General features: G+C 44.0%; 1 protein-coding gene across 3 annotated transcripts in view; it reads left to right on the top strand.

Moving 5' to 3' along the window:
- Positions 1-1,368: 1,368 nt before the first annotated feature.
- The window catches only part of MAPK10 (mitogen-activated protein kinase 10), a 338,818-nt gene continuing 315,305 nt past the window's right edge, over positions 1,369-24,881 (top strand). For all 3 annotated transcript variants that reach the window (XM_030190605.1, XM_030190604.1, XM_030190607.1), the window contains exon 1: positions 1,369-1,491. In XM_030190605.1, coding sequence (XP_030046465.1) covers positions 1,489-1,491 — 3 coding nt within the window. In that variant the 5' untranslated portion in view covers positions 1,369-1,488. The remainder of the gene's footprint in view (positions 1,492-24,881) is intronic.

The raw sequence follows: 24,881 nt of genomic DNA, 5'->3' as shown, positions 1-24,881 counted from the left end.
TGTCATGTTCCACCTACAAGTTGCTGTCTAAGTCCTTTCCAGATTGCCATATATGAGAACATAGACCATACAAATTTGCCTGGTATTGGCCCTAGTTCATCACAGCTGGAGTCACCATCTAAGCGTCACTTGACACATCCACACACATGCAGCTATTTAAGTTTAGGCTTTTTATAACTTTCAATTTCTAATTAGAGATCCTCTGTGTTCATCCCATGCCTTTTTGAATTCCATCACCATTTGTGTCTCTACCACCTCCTTAATGGAGACTTTCTGCATCTGTGCTGTTAAAGCAAGGAGGAGGAGGAGACAGCACTCAAAGAACTTGGTACTTGGTAAGTGAGAGGCTGGTACAAGTGCAGTGTAAACTTCCATGGGAACCCCTCAGGAATGCCTTCCATCCCCCTGGGAATCCCACAGAACTGCTTCCATCCATAGGAGTAGCCTAGTGGTTAGTGCAGTGGACTTTGATCCTGGGGAACTGGGTTCGATTCCCACTGGAGCTCCTTGTGACTGTGAGCAAGTCACTTAACCCTCCATTGCCCCAAGTGCAAAATAAGTACCTGAATATATGTAAACCGCTCTGAATGTAGTTGCAAAATACCCCAGAAAGGCGGTATATCAAGTCCCATTTCCCTCTCCCTCCCTGCCTGTGGAAATCCTGCGGGTTCCATGGGATTCCAGCGAACCCCGTTCCCGTACAAGTCTCTACTCCAGAATAGTGCTTAGGTGCCCTGCTGGCACTTCCAGGGGTAAATGTATATAAGGGTGTATGTGCTAGCATTCTATATACTTATGTGCACAAGGGATGTGTTGAAATGCATGCACCCAGTTATTGAACTGCCCTTCACCTGTCAAGTCACTTGTCAACTATTAGGCCAGGTGCATGTTAACAGCATGCACTACTTTCTGCATTATCTGTTTAAGGCACTTTAGGAAAAGGGAGCTATAAATGAAAGACTGTATTTGCAGCCCAGGGTTCCATACCCTAATGAAAATTGGTTTGCCTGCCAGAGTTCCCTTTGTGTTTTCAGTGCACTACGTTGGATGAGCGCTTTGCAGACATATTTACATCAGGTTTACATCTCTCACGGTTGCTATGGCGACTCCGGTCCCCAGGCTCCCTCCCTCCCTCCCTTATGTGTGTGTGTCTCCTCTGTCAGGTTGCACAATGGTACAGGCGGCAGCAGCATCCTGGTGCAGAATGGTCACCGGCCGCTGAGAGACGGTGACTCAGCAGCCAACCGTGTTCTTTTTTTCCTCCCCTCCGTCCCCCTCTCTATTTTTTTGGTTGCTCGTCACACAGTAAGCTCTTGCTTCTTTTATTTCGCCCTCTTCTTCTTCTTCTTCTCTTTCCTCCCCCTTTTTGTGGGTCCTTTTGCAAGTCAGCCGTCCGTCATCTCCTCCTGCATCCTCTCTCCTCGCTGCCGGGAATGTGGTGACAGAAGCCCAGACGCAGAGGTGCAGCTCGGATCTGGCAGGCACGGAATGGTAGGTGATGATCTGTGCCGCTAGTGACAGTCCTCCGAGTGATCTGACTTTGGCGGGGGTGGGGGCGATGGCTCTGGTTGATTTTAGGATGAATTAAAAAAAAAAAGGGGGGGGGGGAAGATTTAGTGCAGTGCCTTTCGGTGATCTTGGAATAGAGGAGGATATTTGATTCTTTCTGATATTATATGTTACTCTCTGCAGGGCATGAGTGCTTTAGAGCTGAAAATTTGTGGCAATGCTGATCCAGCTGCTTGCTGCATGTAAACACTGCTACGGTGTCCCTGACTCCCCTCTTTTGCTCTTATTTCCTTTAACGGCCACAACAATGGTTTTTTTTCCTTTCTTTCAACTACATAGAAATAGTTGAACATTTTTCCTTCGTTAAAGATACCAATATTTAGGACTGATGGAAAACAGGCTTATGCAGCCATACCTTCAACATCCTGTTAAAAAAAAAAAAAAGCAGAGACACTGGGACTTCATTTTAAGGCTGAGGATAGGGAACTGATAGCCGAGAGCAACAATTAATCGTATTTTAGTCGGTTTTATTATCACGAGGAGTTTCCCAGCTGGCGCTTTATTGCTGGGCTTTTTACACGTTCAAGAATTTCTGCCTTTTTCTGGGGTGTCTCGGTGCTCCCTTGTACTATAAAATCTTGCTAACGGGGAGTAATGAAGGAAACCTAGTGGTTGCATTAGAGGGAAATTGCCGGTCAGATCCAGAAGCGCTACTATGCCAGCAGCAGGAAAGGCTGTCATTTACAATGGTGGATTTTATGTTTCTGGAAATGTAGCACCAAATTTACTATTTGCATTGCACCCGCAAACAAAAACCTTTGTGTCGTTTTTTGCCAAGCAGCGGCGTGCCGGTTGTTTGCTATTCTCGATCTTCGAGGCTGTCAGCTCTTTTTTTTCCCCTCTAGGTCCTTTTGCTGCATAGGCTCACTTCATGCAGTCCTCTCCTCTGATTTGCTGACTGTGTGGCTGAGATGGAAGGCCTGATTAAGCTGATTGTGCCCATAATTAACCAAACAAAGGTCTCTGTGAAAAGAAAATGAACTAAGCAGGGTAGAAGGCTGTTTTTTTTTTCCTGTGTGAAATGAAGGTAGGAGAGAGCAAAATGTAGCTGGTTGAAGACTACCGTGTTCATAAAAGGCCACAATTAAAAAAGACAATTAAAATCATGTAATTGAATCGGTGGTGGTGGGTTTGGCATGTATTGTAGTTGTATGGTGGTCTTCTTTGTATATTGTATGCCACATGACAGATTTTTGTTGACAATAATCCAGGTCTTTTCGTGTACCTTTGCCCTTTGAGTGTGTGGCTGCAGTATGCTGTAGGTAGCAGGTCTGCTGCTTCTGGTCTTCATGCTGTCAGCTCTGCTTTCTGTCTCAGAGCCTCAGTAAGTACCAGCTTCTCTGATGGTGACTGCTTCTCACCCTGGAGAAACAAAAAGTAGCTAGTGTGGACTACAGTCTCTTTCTAACTAGGCGGCGACCTCTTGCTTAGTGTGAGACTGCTGTAGGGTGGTGGAACTATTTCTGAAACGAGGAACACACATTTTTTTTTTGTACTTGCTTCAAAAATGAAGCATCTTTCTGTAATAACACACTAGACTATCAGCTTTCTGGCAGGTGTGTTTTTTGTTCTTTCAGATTTTGTTTTGTACAGAGCAGATCCCCAGAGGGGTTCAGTATGTTTTACTGAGCTGTCTGCATACTTGTTGATTAACAGGTTTCAGATAGAAGGCTGAATTTTAGGTTACTTTTAGGTTTGGGGGGGGGGAGGGGATGTTACTTTCTGTTTATATCATTCACATACTATGGCACCTGAGAACTCTCTTGCTTGGGAAAAATAATTCCATGTGAATGCCAACAACAGTATTCTCTTATCTACCTTAATAAAGGTAAGGAGATGGAAAAGAGTGTCTGTTTTGGGCCCAGGTGAGAATTGCTAGTTTTCAAATTGCAGTAAGTCTTGACCCCCAGAGCAGAAGTGCCATGATTTCAGTAATGGAGGCCAAAACTAAAAATCAAAGGTTATTGCTGAGCTATTCAAACTACAGGCCCCTCTTCCATTGACCTGTCAGGATAAAAGATGCATGCAGTCACAACTGTGCCATGCATTTCCTTTCTTTGAAATTTGTACTGTTCTTCCAGCTACGCTGTAGCATCACACAGGCCACAGTGAAACAGAAAGAAAACAGTGCTTTCAGAAGCCTGCATTCACCCCCACCCCCCAGGTGGTGTTCTGCTTGTATGCTAAGGGGTCCATTTACTAAGCTGCAACAAAAACTGGCCATAGTGTGCCCTTGCATGAGTTTTTCCTGCACACTACGGCTATTTTTACTGCAACCGTAAGATGCTGGATTTTCTATTTTCTGTATTAATGGCCATGCGATAATGTTGCCATTAGTGCACAGCCATTAAATAAATAACCACATCAGCACTTACTGCTACCTATTTTGCAGGCAACAAGGGCTCACCTGGTAATACCGAGCTGACTAGTTAGCACACGATTCCGTAGCGAGGAATGCCCACTCTCCGGCCCCCTCACATGCCCCTTCCAATAAATGCAAACATTTCCTAACCCCCAGATTAGTGCAGTCTAATCTGGCAGTTACCACAGGACACCTGAGCACGTCCTGCGTTACACCGTGTTATGCTGCGCTAGGCACACAGCACCTAACGCAGCTTAGTCATTTTCCAAGTTTGTATCCATTTAATAAAAGGACCCCTAAGTTTTTGTCACAGATTTCAGCCAGTTGTTTTGCAACTTGAATTCCCAACAAAGGGGGAAATGTCTTGCGTCCTAATAGTAAGCAATCCTGCATCTGCTGCAAGCTCTTTCAGCTTTGCTTGCCAGAGCAGAATGTTTGGGGCCAGGGACTCTGAGGATACAACAGGCTTAGGATAACATGAAGCTGATTTTGTAGAGTGATGCGCTGCTTCTCATTCACAGCGGTCTGGAAATTACACATTTTGTTTTATTATTATTGTTTTCAGGGGAAGCAGAGACAAGAACTCATATTAAAGACAAGAAAAGGGTGTTCTCTTTTTCTTTCTGACATACAGAACTGTTTTCAAGGACCTCTTTCTCCCCCCCTGGCTTTTATTATTAAGCATATAGCACCAGAAACCTGTATTAATGGGCCCCTTTAAATACTAAAGCATGAAGCTGGATCCATTTGAGCAATTTCCTTGTCTGGATGCAACATACTAGAAGCTGTGGTGAGTCACTCTAGGTTCCTTCTAGTTAGGCTTTGATTTTGGGTGATGGTTTTCAGAAGAGTCTCAGCCAGTGCTGGTCTCATCTTACTCTGTGTGTGAACCTGTAGTCTTTCTTTCTCAGGGTAATCAGCAGGACTGCTTTTACTTATGGGTAAAAGAGTCAGCTGCCCGGACCCAGCTTAACAGGGGGCTCATAAGTAAAACAACCATGGGTGCAGGGCCCCCTCTGGTCCAGCATCCTCCTTCCCATCTTCCCAACCAGCCCTGCCGCTTCCCAGTGAAAAAAAGTGGCAAAAACCACAGATCCACCATCTAATCTTTGCTGCTGATGGCTCTGCTGGTCCCTGAGAAACAGGAGGTCACATCAGAAAGGGTGGGAACAGCAGAGCCTGCCTTGCTACCACGCCCCCATTTTGTTGATTCCAGATTGGGCAAAACATTGATTGGGCCATGGCTGTAGTGGTCCATCCCATTCTGCTGCCTATCCTCCTGCCCTATTTGAATGTCATAATATTGTCTTTCATTTAGCAACTTCTTTTTTTTTCATTGTTTATTTTCCTTTGTTGAAAAGGTAATGTGATAATACAGAATTGTCAATGAACAATACAACCATAAACCAGCCTCATTGAATAGAGCTTATAAATAAATGCTAATAACAGTTTAGCCCCAATTTCCCATTCCCTCCCCCTCCCCTTCCCCTCCCAAGATGGAACTCTCTGGTCTAGGTATCAGATGAGCAGGAGGCATCCGGACGTGAGGTCCACTTAACATATAAGTCCCAAATTTTATGGTATTTAGTTAGATGTCCTTTGCGCCTGGCTGTGAGTCTTGACATCAAATGAATATTGTCCAGCTTACGTAAAATTGTTTGAAGGCCAGGGAGAGTGGGGCTCTTCCAAGCTGCCGCTAAGACCATCTTACTTGCCACAAACACCTGTGTGGCAAATTGGTGAACAGGCTATTTAACTCCACGAGGTTTAAAGTGCAAGAGACAAGAGTCCATTTTCATAGGATAACTAACTGCAGTTACATTAAAGATAAATTTCAAAACATCCGCCCAGAACGTCTGAGCATGAGGGCAGGACCACCAGATGTGAAACATATCTCCCTCCGAACCACACTGGCGCCAACAGATTGCTGAACCAGAGTGGAAAATCTTGGCCAAACACTGGGGAGTATAGTACCAACAGTAAAGTATTTTGTGCCCATTTTCCACCATTGAAATAGAAACCAGAAGCAAAGAATGCTTGTTCCCATTGTGAGAACTCGTATGCTACACCCAAAGCTTTCTCCCACTTAGATAGATAGTACTCAATAGGGTTAGGGAATGAGAGGAGAGCCCTATGTATTCTCGAAATGCCCCCTCTCCCTCCCCTACACATAAGCCCTTGTTCAATTAGGGTCTCGGACAAGCTTAAGTCACCTCTTGCCCTACGTACGATAAGATCTCGCAGCTGGTAATATTGAAAGGCATGCAAGGGAGAAAGCCCATACTCTTTACATAGCTCTTCAAAGGACAAGAGTACACCCTTCTCTCATATTTGACCCAACTCACAAAGACCCAGGCCCTCCCACAAGCGGTAACAGGAATCCTGGGCACCTGGGGTAAAGTGGGGGGCAAAGCGGATAAACATGTGTAGAAAATATGTACGTCCTGGGAAAACGTTTTCTCGTATCCTACTCCAGGTTGTCAAAGGCCACTGGAGCAGAGGCGGGCAACCTCTAACTATCTCTCCCAGAACCTGCCTAGGTAGCCATGGTATTGCTCCCAGTGGGTGAGGGTCTAACCACCCCTGTTGAAGCCGTTTCCAAATCTTCCCTGTACCCTGTAACCAATCTGCCAACATTCTAAGATGGGCTGCTTGGTAATATATTAGAAAAGATGGGACTCCCATCCCCCCCCCCCCCCCCCCCCCCCGTGCTCTCAGCTGGTACATCACCTCTTTATGCACCCACGGAGGCCTTTTCTTCCATATGAAGGAGAAAACTCTACATTGTAAACCCCACAGGAATTTGTCTGGTAGGGAGATAGGTAACACCATTAATAGATATAGTAATTTGGGGAGTATGATCATTTTAACTGCACTGATCCGCCCTACCCAGGAGAGTGTCAACCCCTGCCAACGATCTAGCTCTAGGAAAAGTTCCCGCACCTTAGGGGGAAGTTGACCTCATATAACTCATCAACCCGACGGGTTATATTAATACCCAGATATCGTATATATCGGGGTGCCCACCGAAATGGGAACTGAGATTGCAATACAGCTATATGTTGACTAGTCATGTTCACATCTAGGGCCTCAAGGTTGATCTTAAAGCCTAAAACTGCTCCATAGTCTCGCAACATGTCAGAAACTACTGGAAAGGAAACCATCTGTTCCACCAGGGTAAGGAGTACATTGTCAGCAAAAAGGAGAATCTGGGTCTCGATGGTCCCATACCGTGGACCCCTATACTCTGGATGTGACCAAATAGTGATGGCAAGGGGCTCCATAACAAGTGCAAAAAGCAAGGGGGACAGTGCACATCCCTGACGTGTGCCTCGATACAAAGGGAAAGAATTTGAGTATTGGCCATTGACCCGAACAGAGGCACTTGCTGTCTTGTATATTAACTGGAGCCAATGTGCCAACCGACCCGAGATACCAACCCTTTCTAGGACCGCAAAGAGAAATGGCCAACACATCCGATCGAATGATTTTTTCGCATTTAACGATAAGATACATAGGGGAGTCTTCCTAGCTTGTGCATTATATATCATGTGAAGGACTCTACGAATATTATCAAATGTTTGCCGCCCATGAACAAATCCAGCTTGATCTTCATATATCAGGGAGGGAAGATCTTAGTGAAGATCTTATAATCGACTCCCAGAAGAGAAATAGGTCTGTACGAGCTGCATAGCTGAGGATCCTTGCCTGGTTTGGGTATGACCATTATAGTAGCCAAATTCCAGGTTTCCGGTATCAGCTGACTCGCCTCAAACGAATTAAACACCTTTAACAACAATGGAGCCAACAGTTTTCCAAAAATCTTATAGAACTTATTAGTGAACCCATCGGGTCCTGGAGCTGTATTAGCAGCCAGCCCCCTGATTGCTTGATCTATTTCCGTCAACTCAATAGGCCGAGATAATATCTGTCCAGCGCTATCCGGTAGCCTTGGTAGATCGATTTTATCAAGATACTCAGCAATAGAATCTGCAGAGGGGTCAATATCTGGGGAATAGAGTATTTTGTAGTAGTCCCTGAATTCCGACTGCATATACTCAGGGTCTGAATGTATCTCACCCTTCCCATCTCTAAGATTCACAATTTGGGTTCGACTAGCATGCTGTTTAAGTTTGTAGGCTAAGAGTCTGCTAGCTTTATTGCCAAATTCAAAGTGAGCTTGAAGAACCCGCTGAAGTTGTTCAGAAAGGTCAGCCAATTCGAGTTCACAGAGTTCTGTGCAAATTCTTTGTACTTGATCCAAGAGATGGGGTGGTGGTTGAGATTTATGTTGTTGTAACCGGCTTTCTACCTGTGTCAGCTGCTTCCTTAAGGTATCCTCAACAAGAGAACGTTCTTTCCACACGTGCTCTCAGCGCAAAAAAATGACTTTGCATTACTGCTTTAAAGCCCTCCCAAAGGGTTCCCGGTGTGACCTCCCTATTGTCATTGAAGTGTATGTATTCCTTAATCTGTTGCTCAAGTTGGGAGAGATTTGCCAAGTCTTAGAGCAGCGCATCATCTAAGCACCACCGACGGGAACCCCTATGTATCTCAGGGAGTGTTAATTGTAACAAGACTGGGGAGTGATCTGACCATGTGCGAGGTATTATTTGGTGTGTTCTAGCTTGGCCCGAGGCCCGAGATTGATGCATCCCCCAGCCAGAAATCGATCCGGGAAAAAGATTGATGAACTGGTGAAAAGTATGTATAGTTACATGTGGTGGGATTATCCTGGCGCCAAAGATCTGACAACTGCCAGTGTGTTAAGAACGCTTGAAGTCTCTTTCTGTCATGCCGAGCGTAGCGAATCTTGTGTGAGGAGTTATCTAGTTGTGGGTGTAGGGTGAGGTTGAAATCCCCTCCCACCAACAGAGAACCCTCCCCATGATTCAAGAGTAACTGATCTAAGCTGGAAAAATATTCCCCATGGTCAGCATTAGGGCCATATACATTCACTAGAGTGTAGATGTGACCCCTGAGTGAGAAAACCACTAGTAGGTATCTCCCTCCCCTGTCTCTTACAACTTTCAATATTTCCCACGGTTTGGAATCACTAAAAGCAATCAAAACTCCCCTGTTTTTAGAGTTATCAATATTAGATGCAAAATATATGGTAGGGTATCTTCGGTGGTGGCACAAATGCTCATGAGTTGGTCTTAAGTGGGTCTCCTGTACTAGGGAAAGGGAAAGGGAAAGGGAATGGGACTTATATACTGCCTTTCTGTGGTTTTTCCAACTACATTCAAAGCAGTTTACATATTATAATACAGGTACTTATTTGTACCTGGGACAATGGAGGGTTAGGTGACTTGCCCAGAGTCACAAGGAGCTGCAGTGGGAATTGAACCCAGTTCCCCAGGATCAGAGTCTGCTGCACTAACCACTAGGCTACTCCTCCACGTCCACCCGAAGGTGGAGCAACTCCCGAAAAAGGAGCTGCCTCTTCCTCGGTATATTTAGCCCCCTAACATTCAAAAGCAAGAAAGTAATGTCTGAGATCGTGATCAATACATATCCCCCTCCCACACCTCCAGAGAACCCCATGCATCTATCGCCCCTCAACCCCCTCGCTCATTCCACCTCATCTCATTCATATCCCAAACCCTTCCCTTCCCCCCACCCACACACAGGTCCCCTCCCCCCTCCATTTTCCCCCATCATGAAACCAAGACTCCCCATCCGAGTACGGTAGTTGTCAACAGAGGAAGTATGAGCTAAATACCCGCCCACCTTATAGCCCACAGAAACAGCAAACAAACAAAAAAAAAAATGGTTATCATTTATACAAAGGCAACCCTAAGTGTTCTACATAATACATCTATGAAACCCTAAATGAAAACAGAAAGGCGCAACATCAAAAGTTTCCCACAACACACCTCCAACCCTCAAGCAAACCACATTAAAGGACATGCTTATCACCAGCCTCCAGGTAGTATGTTATAGCCGGTGTAACCGGATAAGATGGACATTAAAGTTTCAAATCAGTCAGGTGACCTGGGTGGCAGATTGTTGGCGCTGTAATCGTCTATGGCCCTTGCCCACTCGTTGCCACTTGGGGGGGGGGGGGTGTCGAAGAGGGAGCACTCTTTCCAGGGCCCGAAGATGTAGGTACCGCAGAGGGGCCTTCTTCTGGAAGAATCTCCCGGGCCTCTGATATCGATTTAATTTGATGCATCCTCCCATCTTTATAGAAGACTAGAGCAAGGGGATGTCACTATCTATAGCGGATATCCATTTCTCGAAGCCTCCTGGTGACTGGTTTTAACTCTGCTCGACGTTTAAGTGAGGCTGCTGCCAAATCCTGGTATATTTCTATATTGTAAGAGTCCCACTGAAAATTCTGGACTTGACACGCCGCCTTCATAACTTGTTCTTTAAGTTTATAGTCCTGAAAGCATGCAATGATATCTTTAGATAGGTTATTTTGAGATGGGCCAAATGCTCTATGAGATCTTTCCAGCTGGATGGTTGTGGGTTCGAGCGTGACCCCACTCGCAGCTAACAGATCGCTTACTAGTTTTTGAACTACCGACTCGCAATCTTGGAAGACCCCTGAATCGCAGATTGCACCGGTGGCTGCAATTTTCCAGATCCTCCAGTTAGTCCAGTAGTTATAGTTGACCTGTCTGGAGCTCGGCTACCTGGTGATCCAAAGTTCCAATTACCTCTGAGTGCACATCTATATGATTTTCCGCGTCTTCTAACCTGGATCCCAGTTTGAGTATCTCGCCCCTAAGATCCGCCCCGAGCATCGCCAGGTCCGCCCGAAGTGCTTTTAGGTTTGACCTGATTTCCTGCAGCCATTCCTTCAAATCAGGGAGAATTGCCACCTCGGACTCCTCCGATTCTTTTCTTGAAGTTGGTAAGTCTGTTTGGGAAGAGTTCCCAGAGATTGCTTGTTTGCGTGGCGTCATGGCCTCCATCGTTCATCCTGGCTGCGTCATCCCCCAACCAGGATAGGCAAACCAAGAGAAATCCTCCGCCTCCTTCCGCAGACTCATCATTCGTCGAGTTTATCGATTTAATTGTTAACCCTCTGCTCCTCACTTGTAAATTTAATGCAGAATGTCGGGTTTGTCGCTCATAGTCTCTGTGTGCTAGCGGGAGCTCAGCTCTTAGGCGGCCATTCTGCTCGATGATGTCACTTCCTCCTCGTTCAGCAACTTCAATGAAAAAGATTTGCTTCTTGTGCATTATCTATGAGGCATTTGAATGTCTATATCATATCCCCTTCCTCTGTCTTCCATTTTGGGTTATACATATCTGCAGTCAATTTGGAAATAATCTCTATAGTTAGGAATTTCTATATCTATAACTGCAAGCTCATTTTCTGAAGAACTGGGCTGGTGAAAGCTTGTTTTTAGGGGGAAATGTTTTTTTTAAAAAACATAACTGTCATAGGCTTGTGATTGTGGTTGCAGTTTGACCATAGGTACAATTCATACAACATTACCATAATTAGTTTGTATTTTAGTAGAGGAGTGAGGTAGCCGTGTTAGTCCACTCTTAAGGTTGTCAATAGAAATCAAATAAAACATGGAAAAGAAAATAAGATGATACCTTTTTTATTGGACATAATGTATTAAGTTATGTCCAATAAAAAAGGTATCATCTTATTTTCTTTTCCATGTTTTATTTTGTTTGATTTCTATTGATAATCTTTGTATTTTAGCAAAGGCTGACATATTTCCATGTCTGTATTTTTTGTTACTGAATAGTTCCACAGATCAGATTTCCTAGAGTCAAGACAGAATATTAACCTTCCTAATCCTGCAGCAGACCAAGAAATTAGGATCACTTCTACTTAAACACGGAAGATGTAATCCCTGATAAATAGCTGAACATTTTGTGTAGTTAGCTGAGTTGTTTTTCTGTCTCATTTTCTAAATTAATTTTCTTATCTATAGCTCTTTGTTATGGTAGAAAATTAGGGTTATGTCTACTAGACTACTTTGGGGCCAAAGTATAAAGTAAGACTGGGACCTAGAATGCACTAGGACATATTTATTTGCGAGAGTTTACACTGTCCCATTTTAGCATTAGAAGCTCTTGGATGAGTATCGGGTGGGTTTCTTAAAGTAGTTTTTTTGCTCCATTTGTGAAGTCAGGGCCAGGACCAGCAAGCCGGGAGGCCGAAAGGCATTATAAATCCACTCATTCAGCACACTCCTTCCATCCATTAAATCAGTCCAGGCCGGAAGGTGCAATTCCAACCAAAAAGGGTTTACTTTACTTGGATGGTACAAAGGAAAAACACACACACTGAAGTCCTTACTCTAATTATTTACAATCACAAGTAAAATAAAGATAGTTGCCTCACTTACAATCTTGTTAGAAGTAATGGCAGTAGTGGTAGCACTGGTAAATCCTCTTTCTTAGAAAAGGCTCTTGACTGAAAGTCCTGTATAACTGTTTCTCGAGGGCTGTTATGAAACAGATGGTGTCAGAGGGAGCTGGGCTGTTTGAGCCTGCAGGTGCAGTCCCGGTAGCAGGTCCCTTCCCCAGTGAAATTCATTAAGAGGGTTCTCAGTCCTGCATAGATGGCTTCCACTGCTCCTTTCCTTATCTCTCCTTAGAAGGCAGTGCTGCTGGTCTGCTGCCTGTTCCAGGTGTCCCTTGGAATCAGTGCAGTAGCTGGTATGTTTTCTTACTGGTTCCGCACTCCTTCTTTCCCCAGTGCACAACTGTTAGCCAGTCACAAGCTGCCTGTGCATTTAGTGGTACAGTGGCTGGGGAGCATGAGCCAAAGATAAGGTCCTTTCCCTGTGCTATGTATTTATACTCCCTCAGGGGTCCTTTTACTAAGCCACAGTAAAAAGAGGCCTGTGGTAGTGTGGACGCGTACTTTTGGTGCGCGTTGGGCCATTTTTTTTACCGTGGCTGGGAAAAAAGGCTTTTTAAAATGGGGGCAGTAAATGGCCTTGCGCTAGAATTAAAAGTAGTGCACGGCTATTTACTGCCTGAGCCCTTACCACCACCCATGGACCTAGCGGTAAGGGCTCACTCGCTACACACACGGTTTTCATGCAGGGTGCGCCAGTATGGCTGCTCTGCCAATTACTGCTGAGAATGCCCCCCGCTGTAGAAAATAGAAAAATATTTTCTGCAGTGGTAAACAGCGTGTACCAGCTTTGAAATTACCACCAGGTGGGTACGATAACCAAGCGTTAGTGTTAATTTGGCATGTGCTACACGCTCACAAGCCCTACCGCTGTTTTTGTAAAAGGGCCCCTCAGTTTCCTTCCATAGGGTTGTCTCCTCCTACTGGTGACTAAGCAGAAGGGTCAGCCTCGGTTGCAAAAACTGTGGGGCCCTTTACTAAGCCGTGATAGGCTCTACACGCGTGCAGTGTGCGCCAAAATGAGACTACCGCCAGGCCAGCACGCCCGCCTGGTGGTAATTTCAGATTTGGTGGCCACTCTTAATTCTAGATGAATTATTTATTTATTTCCTTCTACGCACACCAGTTCTGGCAGTAATTGGCATTTGGTGCACGCCAACCGGCCACCGCGCATGTAGCACATGAGCCTTTACCACTAGATCAATGGGTGGTGTTAAGGGCTCAGACCGGTTTTGGGCGTGCTCTGGTTTCATTTATACCACAGGCCCTTTTCCCGTCCTATTAAAAAATTTTTTTTTTGATGCAGTAAAAACTGGCCCGGTGCGCACCCAATACATGCGCCTACACTACCACAGGCAATTTTTTACCACGGCTTAGTAAAAGGACCCCTGTAAGAGGTTTCGAAGTCAAAAGTTCACACACCTGAACTAGTAGAGGCAATAGACATAACTGTCAAGCGTTTTGTGAAAAGGCAGAAACTCTGTGTCCTTTATATTAGCATAGTTTTTTTCCCCCTTTTGGAAAGGCTAAACTTTCACATAGAGTTTTTTATGCCAGAAATTTTGTTGCAACTCGTGGTGAGTGAGCTGCTGCAGTGCAAAAGCAGACAAAGAAGTTTATTAACCATCAACACAAAGATAAACTACTCACAACATTTGTTTCATGGCTAAAAGTTTGCTGAAAAAGAAAAGCCTTCCCCTCAAAAAAACTACATCTTATTAAGAAAAGAAAATGATTTTTTAAACAACATTTTTGTAGTTAAATTTTATGCATTTTTGTATCCAGCTAATTTGCATGGGGGAAAAATGGTATGCAAAATTCCTCTACAGTTCACGTAGAAAGGAGTAATAAAATTACCCTCTGATGAGATAATTCTCTATAGATCACTTAACTGGGCGCCAGAATGATGCACGCTAATGCCTAAAAAAATCAGCATTAAACGCTATTCTAAAGCCATGTCTAAAGTTAGGTGTGGGGAACTGAGTAGTACTTAAGTCCCAGGGATTGTGCATAAATTTAGGTGCATCCACTTGCACAAATGAAAACATGGTGCAAAAGCCCCTGCCTAAATTTATTCATGGAACCCTCTTCTATAATTACTACTAATCACTTCTATAGTGCTATTAGATGTATGCAGTGCTGTATACATTATATGCAGGTACTTGCTCTGTCCCTAGAGGGCTCACAAGCTAAGTTTTGCACCTGGGGCAATGGAGGGTTGGCTTGCCCAGGATCACAAGGAGCTGCAGAGGGAATCAAACCTAGGTTGTCAGGATCAAAGCCCACCGCACTAACCATTAGGCTACTCCTCCACTCCCAAAACCATGTCCACAGTCCACCCTGAACCACTCATGACCCTCCCATTTCCGCATTCCCTTTTTTGGGATGTGTATAAAAGCCAAGTTATTGGCAGTAATTGCCTCATTATTCAATTAAATTGTGCATGCACCCAGATTTGCCCATGCAGGAATTTGATATTGGCAATTGTGTGTGCAGTTGCCATTTGTAGAATACTAGTGTACGACTACGTCTATGTGCCTAACTTTAGGTGCAAGAACTTAGACTAGCTCAGGGGCTGCTGTAAAGGCTACTGTAGGCAGTTAGGCATTTAACTGCAAGTATTCTATAAGATGTGCACATAAGTGCCAGGCATGCCCCTGACCCGCTCATGCACCCTTGCAGTTGCTTGCTATGGATTTTGCATGCACAATTTGCAGAATCCCAACTAAATCCCAATTAACATCAGTTATAGCCAATAATTGGTCATTGCCAATTAGCAGCTAATTATTAGATGAATTCATGTGCATAACTGACACTATTCTCTAATTTGCAGGTGCCACTTTGTGCACTAAGAGCCTTATTCTATAAAGTTTAGGCTCCTAAATTTATGCTCCTAAATTACGAGCCTAATTTATGCTCAAAAATTGATTATGCTCATAATTTAGGAGCATAAATTTAGGAGAATAAATTTAGGAGCATAATATTTATAGAATAAGGCCCTAAGGGTACTAAGGTGTGCTAATGGATTTAGTGCATTCTAAGTGCCATGCAGCCCATTGTATACTTATGGACTGCACATGGGGAGGGGGGGGGGGGGGGTTGGGGACCTGGGCCTCCCCAATTTGGATTGGGGCCCCAAAGTCTGCTGGTTTGGCTGGTGGGGGTCCCCAAGCCCCTTTCAGCAGATGCTTTCCTGCAGTGATATTTGCCACCATGCTGTCTGCCCTGCATCCCCCTCCCTTGTGTGCGTGCTTGGTTTTAATGAAATTGAGCAAGTGCAAGCTTTGCGTGTGCCCAATTTCACTAAAACCGAGCATGCACGCTGGGCGTGAATGCAGGGCAGGCAATGCTGTGCAGAGTATCGCCACAGGAAAGCTTTAGCTGGCGCGACATGGGGACCTCCACCAGCCCAAGTATGTGGGGTTGCGGCAGGAGCAGAAAGCGGTGGGAGGTGGGGCAAAATGTGCCCCCCCCCACTTTGGGCTCAGGGCCCCCACAAATTTAAGGTCTGGCTGCGTCTCTGTTTAACATACTCTAATTCATAAGTACATGCTACATCCCTTAGCGCATCTTAGTGAAAGGACCAAGTAGTGTAAAATTATGTACTTAAGTTTATAAGAGGGATAATGAGTTAAAACTAGGACTGGATCAGAACATAAGAACATAAGTTATCCTTAGTGGGACAGACCGAAGGTCCATCAAGCCCACTATCCTATTTTCAACAGTAGCCAATCCAGATTACAAGTACCTGGCAAGATCCCCAAACAGGAAAATAGATTTTATGCTGCTTATCCTAGAAATAGGCAGTGGATTTTCCCCAAGCTCATCTTAATAACGGCTTATGGATTTTTCTTTTAGGAAGTTATCTGAACCTTTTTTAAACCCTGCTAAGCTAACTGCATCTACCACATTCTCTGGCTTTGTATTCCAGAGTTTAGATACACGTTGAGTGAAGAAATATTTTCTCTGGCTTGTTTTAAATTTACTACTTAATAGCTTCATTGCATGCCCCCAGCCCTAGTAATTTTGGAAAGAGTAAACAAGTGATTCACGTCCACCCATTCCGTTTCACCCATTATTTTATAGACCTCTATCATATCTCCCCTCAGCCATCTCTTCTCCAAACCGAAGAGCCCTAGCCGCTTTACTCTTTCCTCTTAGGGAAGTCATCCCATCCTCTTTATCATTTTCATTGCCCTTCTCTGTATCTTTTCTAATTCCACTATATCTTTTTGGAGATGTGGTGACCAGAATTGTACGCAGTAATTGTGAAATTCTGGTGCTGATTTGACTTAAGTAAGGTGGTGTCAATATTTTATTCTGAAATCTTTTTTTTTTTGCCAGTCCTTGGCACTAACACATGCTGATGTTCAGTAAATGTCTTTGGTGTATTCCTTTCTGGTACTGAGAACCAAGTAGTTAAATGCTGAGTATCTTCAGCACCTGGGAACGTCCTTGAAATGTAATTCCTGTACTAGAAAAGGCCACTGCACTTTGCAAAAACATACTAGAGATTTTTCTTCAAAAAATAAAGAGAGTAATTTATTAGTATTGGAATTGTAATTCCATTTCACGGCATGTTTCATTTCCTGAGCTGAAATGTCAGTGGGGTCACAGCACAGAGGAGTTATATCATTAAGCGATGCCAATGATTCCTCGACAGTGGCTTATGTCCCTTGATAACGCTGATTGTAGGCTACCCTTCCCAGCCTCGAAATGTGTTTGAAACACACAGTAACAGCCAAAAGATGCAAGACCATTCCCCTCTATATTTCCATTTATTTTAGAGACCACGTTTCCTGCTAGAGCTGATCTCTGCAGTGTACTTTCATAAAAAACATATAACCACATTAAAAATACATAAAGAAATGTTAAGAATAAAACAGTGAGAATGCTCCCTAAACATAGAAGCTATAAATTCAGAACCACTGTACAAACTGATCAATAAAAGATTTTCTAATGATTGCACAACGGGAATAGAGCTTTTAAAAATGGGGCCCCAAACAGTCAATGACGCCTGAAGGGACGAGAGCTAATGTCATTTTACACAACATGCATAAGGTTTTGTATAGGGAGGAAGTAAAGGACTGAGCGACTTTAGTACCCAGGAAAGTTGCTGAAATGCTGAATGCGCACAGTGTACAAAAAAGCCTGGGTATAAAATACTCAATTTCATTTTTAAAATAGAAAGTCTGTTTTTAGTTCATTTTTAACTGTTTGAGCTGTAGCTTGTGTGGGGCCTCAGAATGTGACATCATCAAGCATCACCATTGGTCAGTGCGTCATGACACATTGTTGACTCTACGTGGAGAGGACAATTTTTAAAGACTTACCTGGGTGAAAAGATATCTACTGCGTTGGCGTTTCGTTGGAGTCAATGACGCCATTTTGTTATAGCAGCCCACTAAGGAAAGGACCACAGCTGAATTTTCATGTAAATTTGTTGAGCACCCCCTCGTTTGAGTATAGACCCTTGATGAAGCTGAATCTATGGTGAAAAGGGTCCCGTCAGGTTAAGAAAGATAACTGCTTGTTTTCTGTTAAAATTACTGGTGTAAGAATATGGGCTGTGAAGATATTTGCAGTGTCAAGTTGTTAAGTTGAAAAATGAAGAATATTGAGAAGATATGTAGTTTTGCATGATAAGAATATTTGCACATATTTATTGTACAAGGGAGGTTTTTATGGATCAATTGATTGAAATGGCACCTAAGCTTTTGACATGTTAATTAAAATAATATGTCATTAAGGTGACTGAGATCCTTTTGCTCTGAAAATCAGTGCAACACATTGGGTCCCTTTTACCAAGCTATGGCAAAGGGGGGGGGGGGGGCCTGCGCTAGTGTCGGTGCATGTTTTTCAAGTGTACCAAGGCCCCCTTTTACCATAGCAGGTAGAAAGGAAGTCTCTCTTTCCTTCAGTAAATGGCCGTGCAGCAAGTAAAGCACTTGCTGTGCGGCCATTTTGGGGGGCAGCCCTTACTGCCACCCATCGAGGTGGCGGTAAGGGCTCCCACGCAAACCCGGCGCTAACCGAGCAGCATGTGGCACTGCCTGGTACCGCTGGGTACACTCCAGTGAAGACAGAAGCAAAAAATTCATTTAATCTCTCCGCTATGACCTTGTCTTCCCTGGGTGCCCCTTTTATCCCTCAGTCATCCAGTGGTCCAGCTGATTCTTTTGCCAGCTTCTTTTTTAATATACCTAAAAAAAGTTTTTATTATGCATTTTTGCCTCCAACGCAATCTTCTTTTCAAAGTCTCTCTTTGCCTTCCTTATCAGCGTTTTGCATTTGATTTGCCATTCTTTATGTAGTTTCCTATTATTTTCTGTTGGATCCTTCCATGTTCTGAAGGATTTTCTTTTACCTCCTTCATAACATTTCTGGAGCTAATAAATGAGTAGATGGAAAATACAAAAAACATACATTTCTCGCTTTAAACATATTTTCCATACCCTTTAATCTAAAATGCAAAGCAAGAGAGTCTTCAGTAGCAGAAGTACAGCTTGAATTGAAGAAGCCTGCAGCTCTAAAGATAACAACTATCTATCTATCAAAGCAATATTTGAATCTACATTAGAATGTTTGGATACTGCCTCTTGAGTAAAAACACAAACTGAATGACTGTTCCTCGAAGCATCCCTGCCATCCTAGAAACTTGCCAAGATAGCCTTTAAAGAAATGTCTTTATTTTCAAACTTTAAACCCAGAACCCCATCTTCATGGAAGATAATCTCACTATTTTGGCACATTAACTAAAGGAATAGCTACAGAGGTACTGTAGCTGGGGATACAAATGTTTCTCATGCTGAGTTATTGTGGATATCGTAAAAATCTGAATGGCTGGGTGTGCCCTGAAATCTGGGTTGAGAACTCATGCTCTAATGGAGTAGATGAAATAATAGGCAAAAACAACAAAAAGTCAATGCAGCTATAGGGGGAGGCGTTGAGGGTCATTCAGTAGAATGAATAGAAGACCCTTCCTGAGATAAGGAAGTGGGAGGAGGTGCTGCTTGATGGAGCTTGGTTACCCACCATGGTCTTACAAAAGGAGTTGAACTGTTTTTTTTACATTTAATCTTACATTTACCATGGAAGTTAAAATTCAGAAATCTTGTGGAAACCCTTAGCACTCTGTCTGTGCTCATATGGTGCTCTGAAGGGGCTCCGGAGGGGGAGAGGGGATAAAATGTATGAATTTCCAGGAGGTCCCAAAGGTTTCACCAGGTTATGCTGATTGGTAATGTTCTCAGGACCACAAAACACTTCACACTCCTCTAACTGCCATGCTGACCAATCTACAGTCTACCCCATAATTTCTATTCTTAAAGGAAAGAAGACCTCAGGTACTTGCAATGTAAACTTAGTACCTGTGACTTCAAGCCATCAGTTCTCTCCTAAACCCCTTAAATCCAATTGTTGGCTGTCAGCACTCTTCTATCAGATTCTTTTAGCTAAAACATATATTTCAGAAATATTCAAATATTCAAAATCCAGATTTAGAAAAATTGCAAAATTCCAGGTTTCAAAAGAGTCAACTACATCAATTCTTTAAAATCAACCTCCCATGCAAATCTCCCATATTCTCACTCAGTCTCAAAATAATTTTTCAAACTATATTCTTCCCAGTACAATACTTACCTTGAGAAAGAGATTTCACTAAAATCCTATGATTATTTTAGCATCTGGACTTTACTCAATTTTAAATTTTAAACTTTTTTGTGTAAATTCTTTTAATTATCTTTGGTTTGCTGTAAACCGCTCTGGTGCTATTTGGGTTGAGTAGCCTGCAAGATGACTAACTATCTAAGGGGTCCTTTTACCAAACTGGTAAAAAGTGGCTTTAGCATGGCCTTACATGGGTCACTCCCACACACTAAGACCATTGTTATTGCTGGGGTAAAATGGCTGATTTGTCTATTTTCCTAAATTAATGCTCATGTGCTAATATTTGTGAAGAGTCCAGTAAATCTGTATGGCAATATATACTTCTTTCTTATACACTGTTTTACAATATTGAATTTTCTTGTAAAAAATGAGGAAAAGACCTCAAAACGCCATACCGCTTACTTTTAATTTTCGGCGGCTTCAATTGGAGGCGTGGTGTTCATCACTGGTCATAAAAACCTCGTCATTTGTTTTTTACTTTATTTTTTTATCATTTTAAATATTTCTTCAACCTTTATTCTTTGTTATAAACAATTTTTAAAGCAATTATCTTTGTGTTGTAAGCAATTTTTGAAGCAAAAAGTTTGAGCACTTATCTGTTGCCCGACGGCGGCCACATCTGTTTCGCTTGATTGGCTTCTTCAAGGGCTGTGCATCGACATAGATAGCATTGATCAATTTATGATTACCTGAAAAATATATACCATGTTGTTCATTTTTGGAGGAATAAAACTGACAATTTTATAGCATATTCCATCAATTTTTTAAAACGGAGTTAACATATTAACACAATAAACCAAAAACAACCTTCCTTCCAACTCACGTTGTATCCTGTTGGCAGTTGGCTCAACAAAGCTTCAAACATTGAGCATCTGAATGCTCGCGATATTTAAATCATGAGAATGATGTGGAGGGGCATAATCAAACGGGGCGCCCAAGTTTTCCTGAGGATGTCCTCGCAGGACGTCCCACGAAGGGGCAGAGAAACCCGTATTATCAAAACAAGATGGGTGTCCATCTTTTGTTTCAATAATACGGTCGGGGATGCCCAAATCTTCACATTTAGGTCGACCTTAGAGATAGTCATCCCCGATTTTCGGCGAAACCGAGGACGCCCATCTCAGAAACGACCAAATCCAAGCCATTTGGTTGTGGGAGGAGCCAGCATTTGTAGTGCACTGGTCCCCCTCACATGCCAGGACACCAACCGGGCACCCTAGGGGGCACTGCAGTGGACTTCACAAATTGCTCCCAGGTGCATAGCTCCCTTACCGTCTGTGCTGAGCCCCCCAAACCCCCCAAAAACCCACTCCCCACAACTGTACACCACTACCATAGCCCTAAGTGGTGAAGGGGGGCACCTACATGTGGGTACAGTGGGTTTCTGGTGGGTTTTGAAGGGCTCACATTTACCACCACAAGTGTAACAGGTAGGGGGGCATGGGCCTGGGTTAGCCTGCCTGAAGTGCACTGCACCCACTAAAACTGCTCCAGGGATCTGCATACTGCTGTCATGGAGCTGGGTATGAAATTTGAGGCTGGCAAAAAATATTTAAAAAGTTTTTTTAGGGTGGGAGGGGGTTGGTGATCACTGGGGGAGTAAGGGGAGGTCTTCCCCGATTCCCTCTGGTGGTCATCTGGTCAGTTCAGGCACCTTTTTGAGGCTTGGTTGTAACAAAAAAATGGACGAAGTAAAGTTGCCCAAGTGCTCGTCAGGGACACCCTTCTTTTTTCCATTATTGTCGAGGACACCCATGTGTTAGGCACACCCCAGTCCCGCCTTCGCTTTGCTTCCAACAAGCCCCTGTGAACTTTGGTCGTCTCCACGATGAAAAGCAGTTGAGGACACCCAAAATTGGCTTTTGATTATGCCGATTTGGGCGTCCCTGGGAGAAGGACGCCCATTTCCCGATTTGTGTCGAAAGATGGTTGCCCTTCTCTTTCAAAAATAAGCCTGATAATGAACCAATCGGAGTTTCCATTCAATACTTTGAATTCAGTTGTTCTAATTACATTAACGTCCATAAACTTGTTAGTCAATTATTTATTTATGTAAATGAACACAATGTTTTCTTTGTTTAAAAAAAGCTGCCTCGGGTTAACTTCTTCTATGTTTAATTTGAATATAACAGTTCATATTTTTAATTTGACACAATCTTAAGTGTACTGAGACCATGTATATCTACCTATTGTAGAATTAAAGAACAAACATCAATTTGCCTGTTGTTAGATTGTCAATCTAATTATATGATTGAACTTGACTTTTGAAACTTGTCTTTGTTTAATTGGTTCTGACAAGACTATATTCACATTGACTCATGTTGATGTACTAATTCTAAGCAATCACATCATTCATTTATTTTCTTCGCAAGTGCTTATATTTATCACTTTTTTGGTCAAATGATGTCAATATCCTGTTGTTCATGAACTAACTCTCATATTTAATCCTTTTTATATTGTTGAGAAAGAGGCTTGGAACTTATTGCATCATATAATCTAATATAATAAAACGCACCGTGAACGTTCTAATGAGGACAACGTTCTGTGAAGCCATCTGACGTCACTGAAGCTGTAGGGTTCGTGGATTCGTGGTGTGAAGCCTCCCTTCAAGCCAGCCAGCCAGCCATCTCTGCCGCGCCCTCGCGACAAAACAAACAAATCCGGAAGCGAAACGTCAGGGAAGGAGGCGGCGCTCCCGACGTCTAGCCTTCCCTTCGCTGTGTTCCGCCTTCAAAATAAGGCGGAACACAGCGAAGGGAAAGCTACACGTCGGGAGCGCCGCCTCCTTCCCTGACGCTTCGCTGCCGGAAACGCCACGGAGGTAAATTGAAAAAGAAGAAAAAAAAAACCAAAACGATGCATGGATGCGAAGGGGGGGTGGGGGGGACATGGATGCGAAGGGGGGGAGGAGAAGAGGGCGGGCCAGGCTGGGACATGGGATAGAGAGGAGCATGGATGCGAGGGGGGGGGGGTCATGGAAGGGAGAGAGGGGACTTGCTGGAAAAGGATGAATGGAGGCGGCAGGGGACAGAGGAGCATGGATGGGCATGGATTGGGAGGGCAGGGCTCAGGGAGAGAGGGGAATTGCTGGAAAGGGATGAATGGAGGGGGCAGGGGACAGAGGAGCATGGATGGGCATGGATTGGAAGGGCAGGACTCAGGGAGAGGGGAATTGCTGGATAGGGATGAATGGAGGGGACAGATGGGCATGGATGGATATGGATTGCAGGGCAGGCCTCAGGGAGAGAGGGAAATTGCTGGATAGGGATGAATGGAGGGGCCAGGTGACAGAGGAGCATGGATGGGCATGGATTGGAAGGGCAGGACTCAGGGAGAGGGGAATTGCTGGATAGGGATGAATGGAGGGGACAGATGGGCATGGATGGATATGGATTGCAGAGCAGGCCTCAGGCAGAGAGGGGAATTACTGGAAAGGGATGAATGGAGGGGGCAGGGGACAGAGGAGCATGGATGGGCATGGATTGGAAGGGCAGGACTCAGGGAGAGGGGAATTGCTGGATAGGGATGAATAGAGGAGACAGATGGGCATGGATGGATATGGATTGCAGGGCAGGCCTCAGGGAGAGAGGGCAATTGCTGGATAGGGATGAATGGAGGGGCCAGGTGACAAAGGAGCATGGATGGGCATGGATTGGAAGGGCAGGACTCAGGGAGAGGGGAAATGCTGGATAGGGATGAATGGAGGGAACAGATGGGCATGGATGGATATGGATTGCAGGGCAGGCCTCAGGCAGAGAGGGAAAATGCTGGATAGGGATGAATGGAGGGGGCAGGTGACAGAGAAACATGGATGGCCATGGATTGGGAGGGCAGGGCTCAGGGAGAGAGGGGAATTGCTGGAAAGGGATGAATGGAGGGGGCAGGGGACAGAGGAGCATGGATGGGCATTGATTGGGAGGGCAGGGCTCAGGGAGAGAGGGGAATTGCTGGAAAAGGATGAATGGAGGGGCCAGGGGACAGATGGCCATGGATTGGGAGGGCACGGCTCACACTCTCTCTCTGATATACAATGTCTTTCTGACTCTCACTCTCACACACTCTGTCTCACACTGTATCACATTCACTCTCTATGTGCCACACAGTCACTCACACACTCGCTTGGTCTCATACACTCACTCAAACAGAGAATCTGTGTCTCACACACACTCTCTCTGTCGCCCACACACACACACTCTCTCTCACACTGTGTCTCACATACACACTTGCACACACTCTCATTCTCACACACACACTCTCTCACAAACACACTCACACCCAGACTCACTCTCTCTCACACACTCACACTTTCACTCTGACTCTCAAACAGTCACTCTCACATACACTCTCCCAAACATACACACTCCGAGGAAAACCTTGCTAGCGCCCGTTTCATTTGTGTCAGAAACGGGCCTTTTTTACTAGTATTCATATATTCTGTGTTTTAGAACTCATTGATCAACACATAGTAATCTTTCTTGGAGATATTTATTCAATTGAAAAAGACCCTCCATTCAATTGTTGTTTAAACCTAGCGGTTCTAATGTGTTTAAGCGGTGTATCCATCTTTGTTCAGATTTCAACAACATTTTTGCACAATCACCATCTCTTATATTAGGCTTAATCAGTTCAATGATGAAACATTTAAGCTGTTCAAATCTGTGATTAAATCTAACACAGTGGTCAACTAATGGAGCCTCCATCCGATTCCTTTTAATATTGCTGCAATGTTCATTCAGTCTCGTTTTGAAACTTCTTTTTTTTTCAATTTGTTAAACTTTTTATTAATAATCCAACAATGTATTACACTCTTAAACATTATTCCTATACATAGCTCATCTGCAACATTCAATCTTTGTTCACATTCTTTTATTTTTCCCCCCTTCCCCTTTATTCCCCAACCCCCCCTCCTCCCTTTCCTCCCCCCTCCCCTCCTCCCAT

The sequence above is a fragment of the Microcaecilia unicolor genome, chromosome 2 (genome assembly GCF_901765095.1).
Source record: "Microcaecilia unicolor chromosome 2, aMicUni1.1, whole genome shotgun sequence".
Lineage (NCBI taxonomy): Eukaryota > Metazoa > Chordata > Amphibia > Gymnophiona > Siphonopidae > Microcaecilia > Microcaecilia unicolor.
This window is presented reverse-complemented; position numbering and strand designations above follow the sequence as displayed.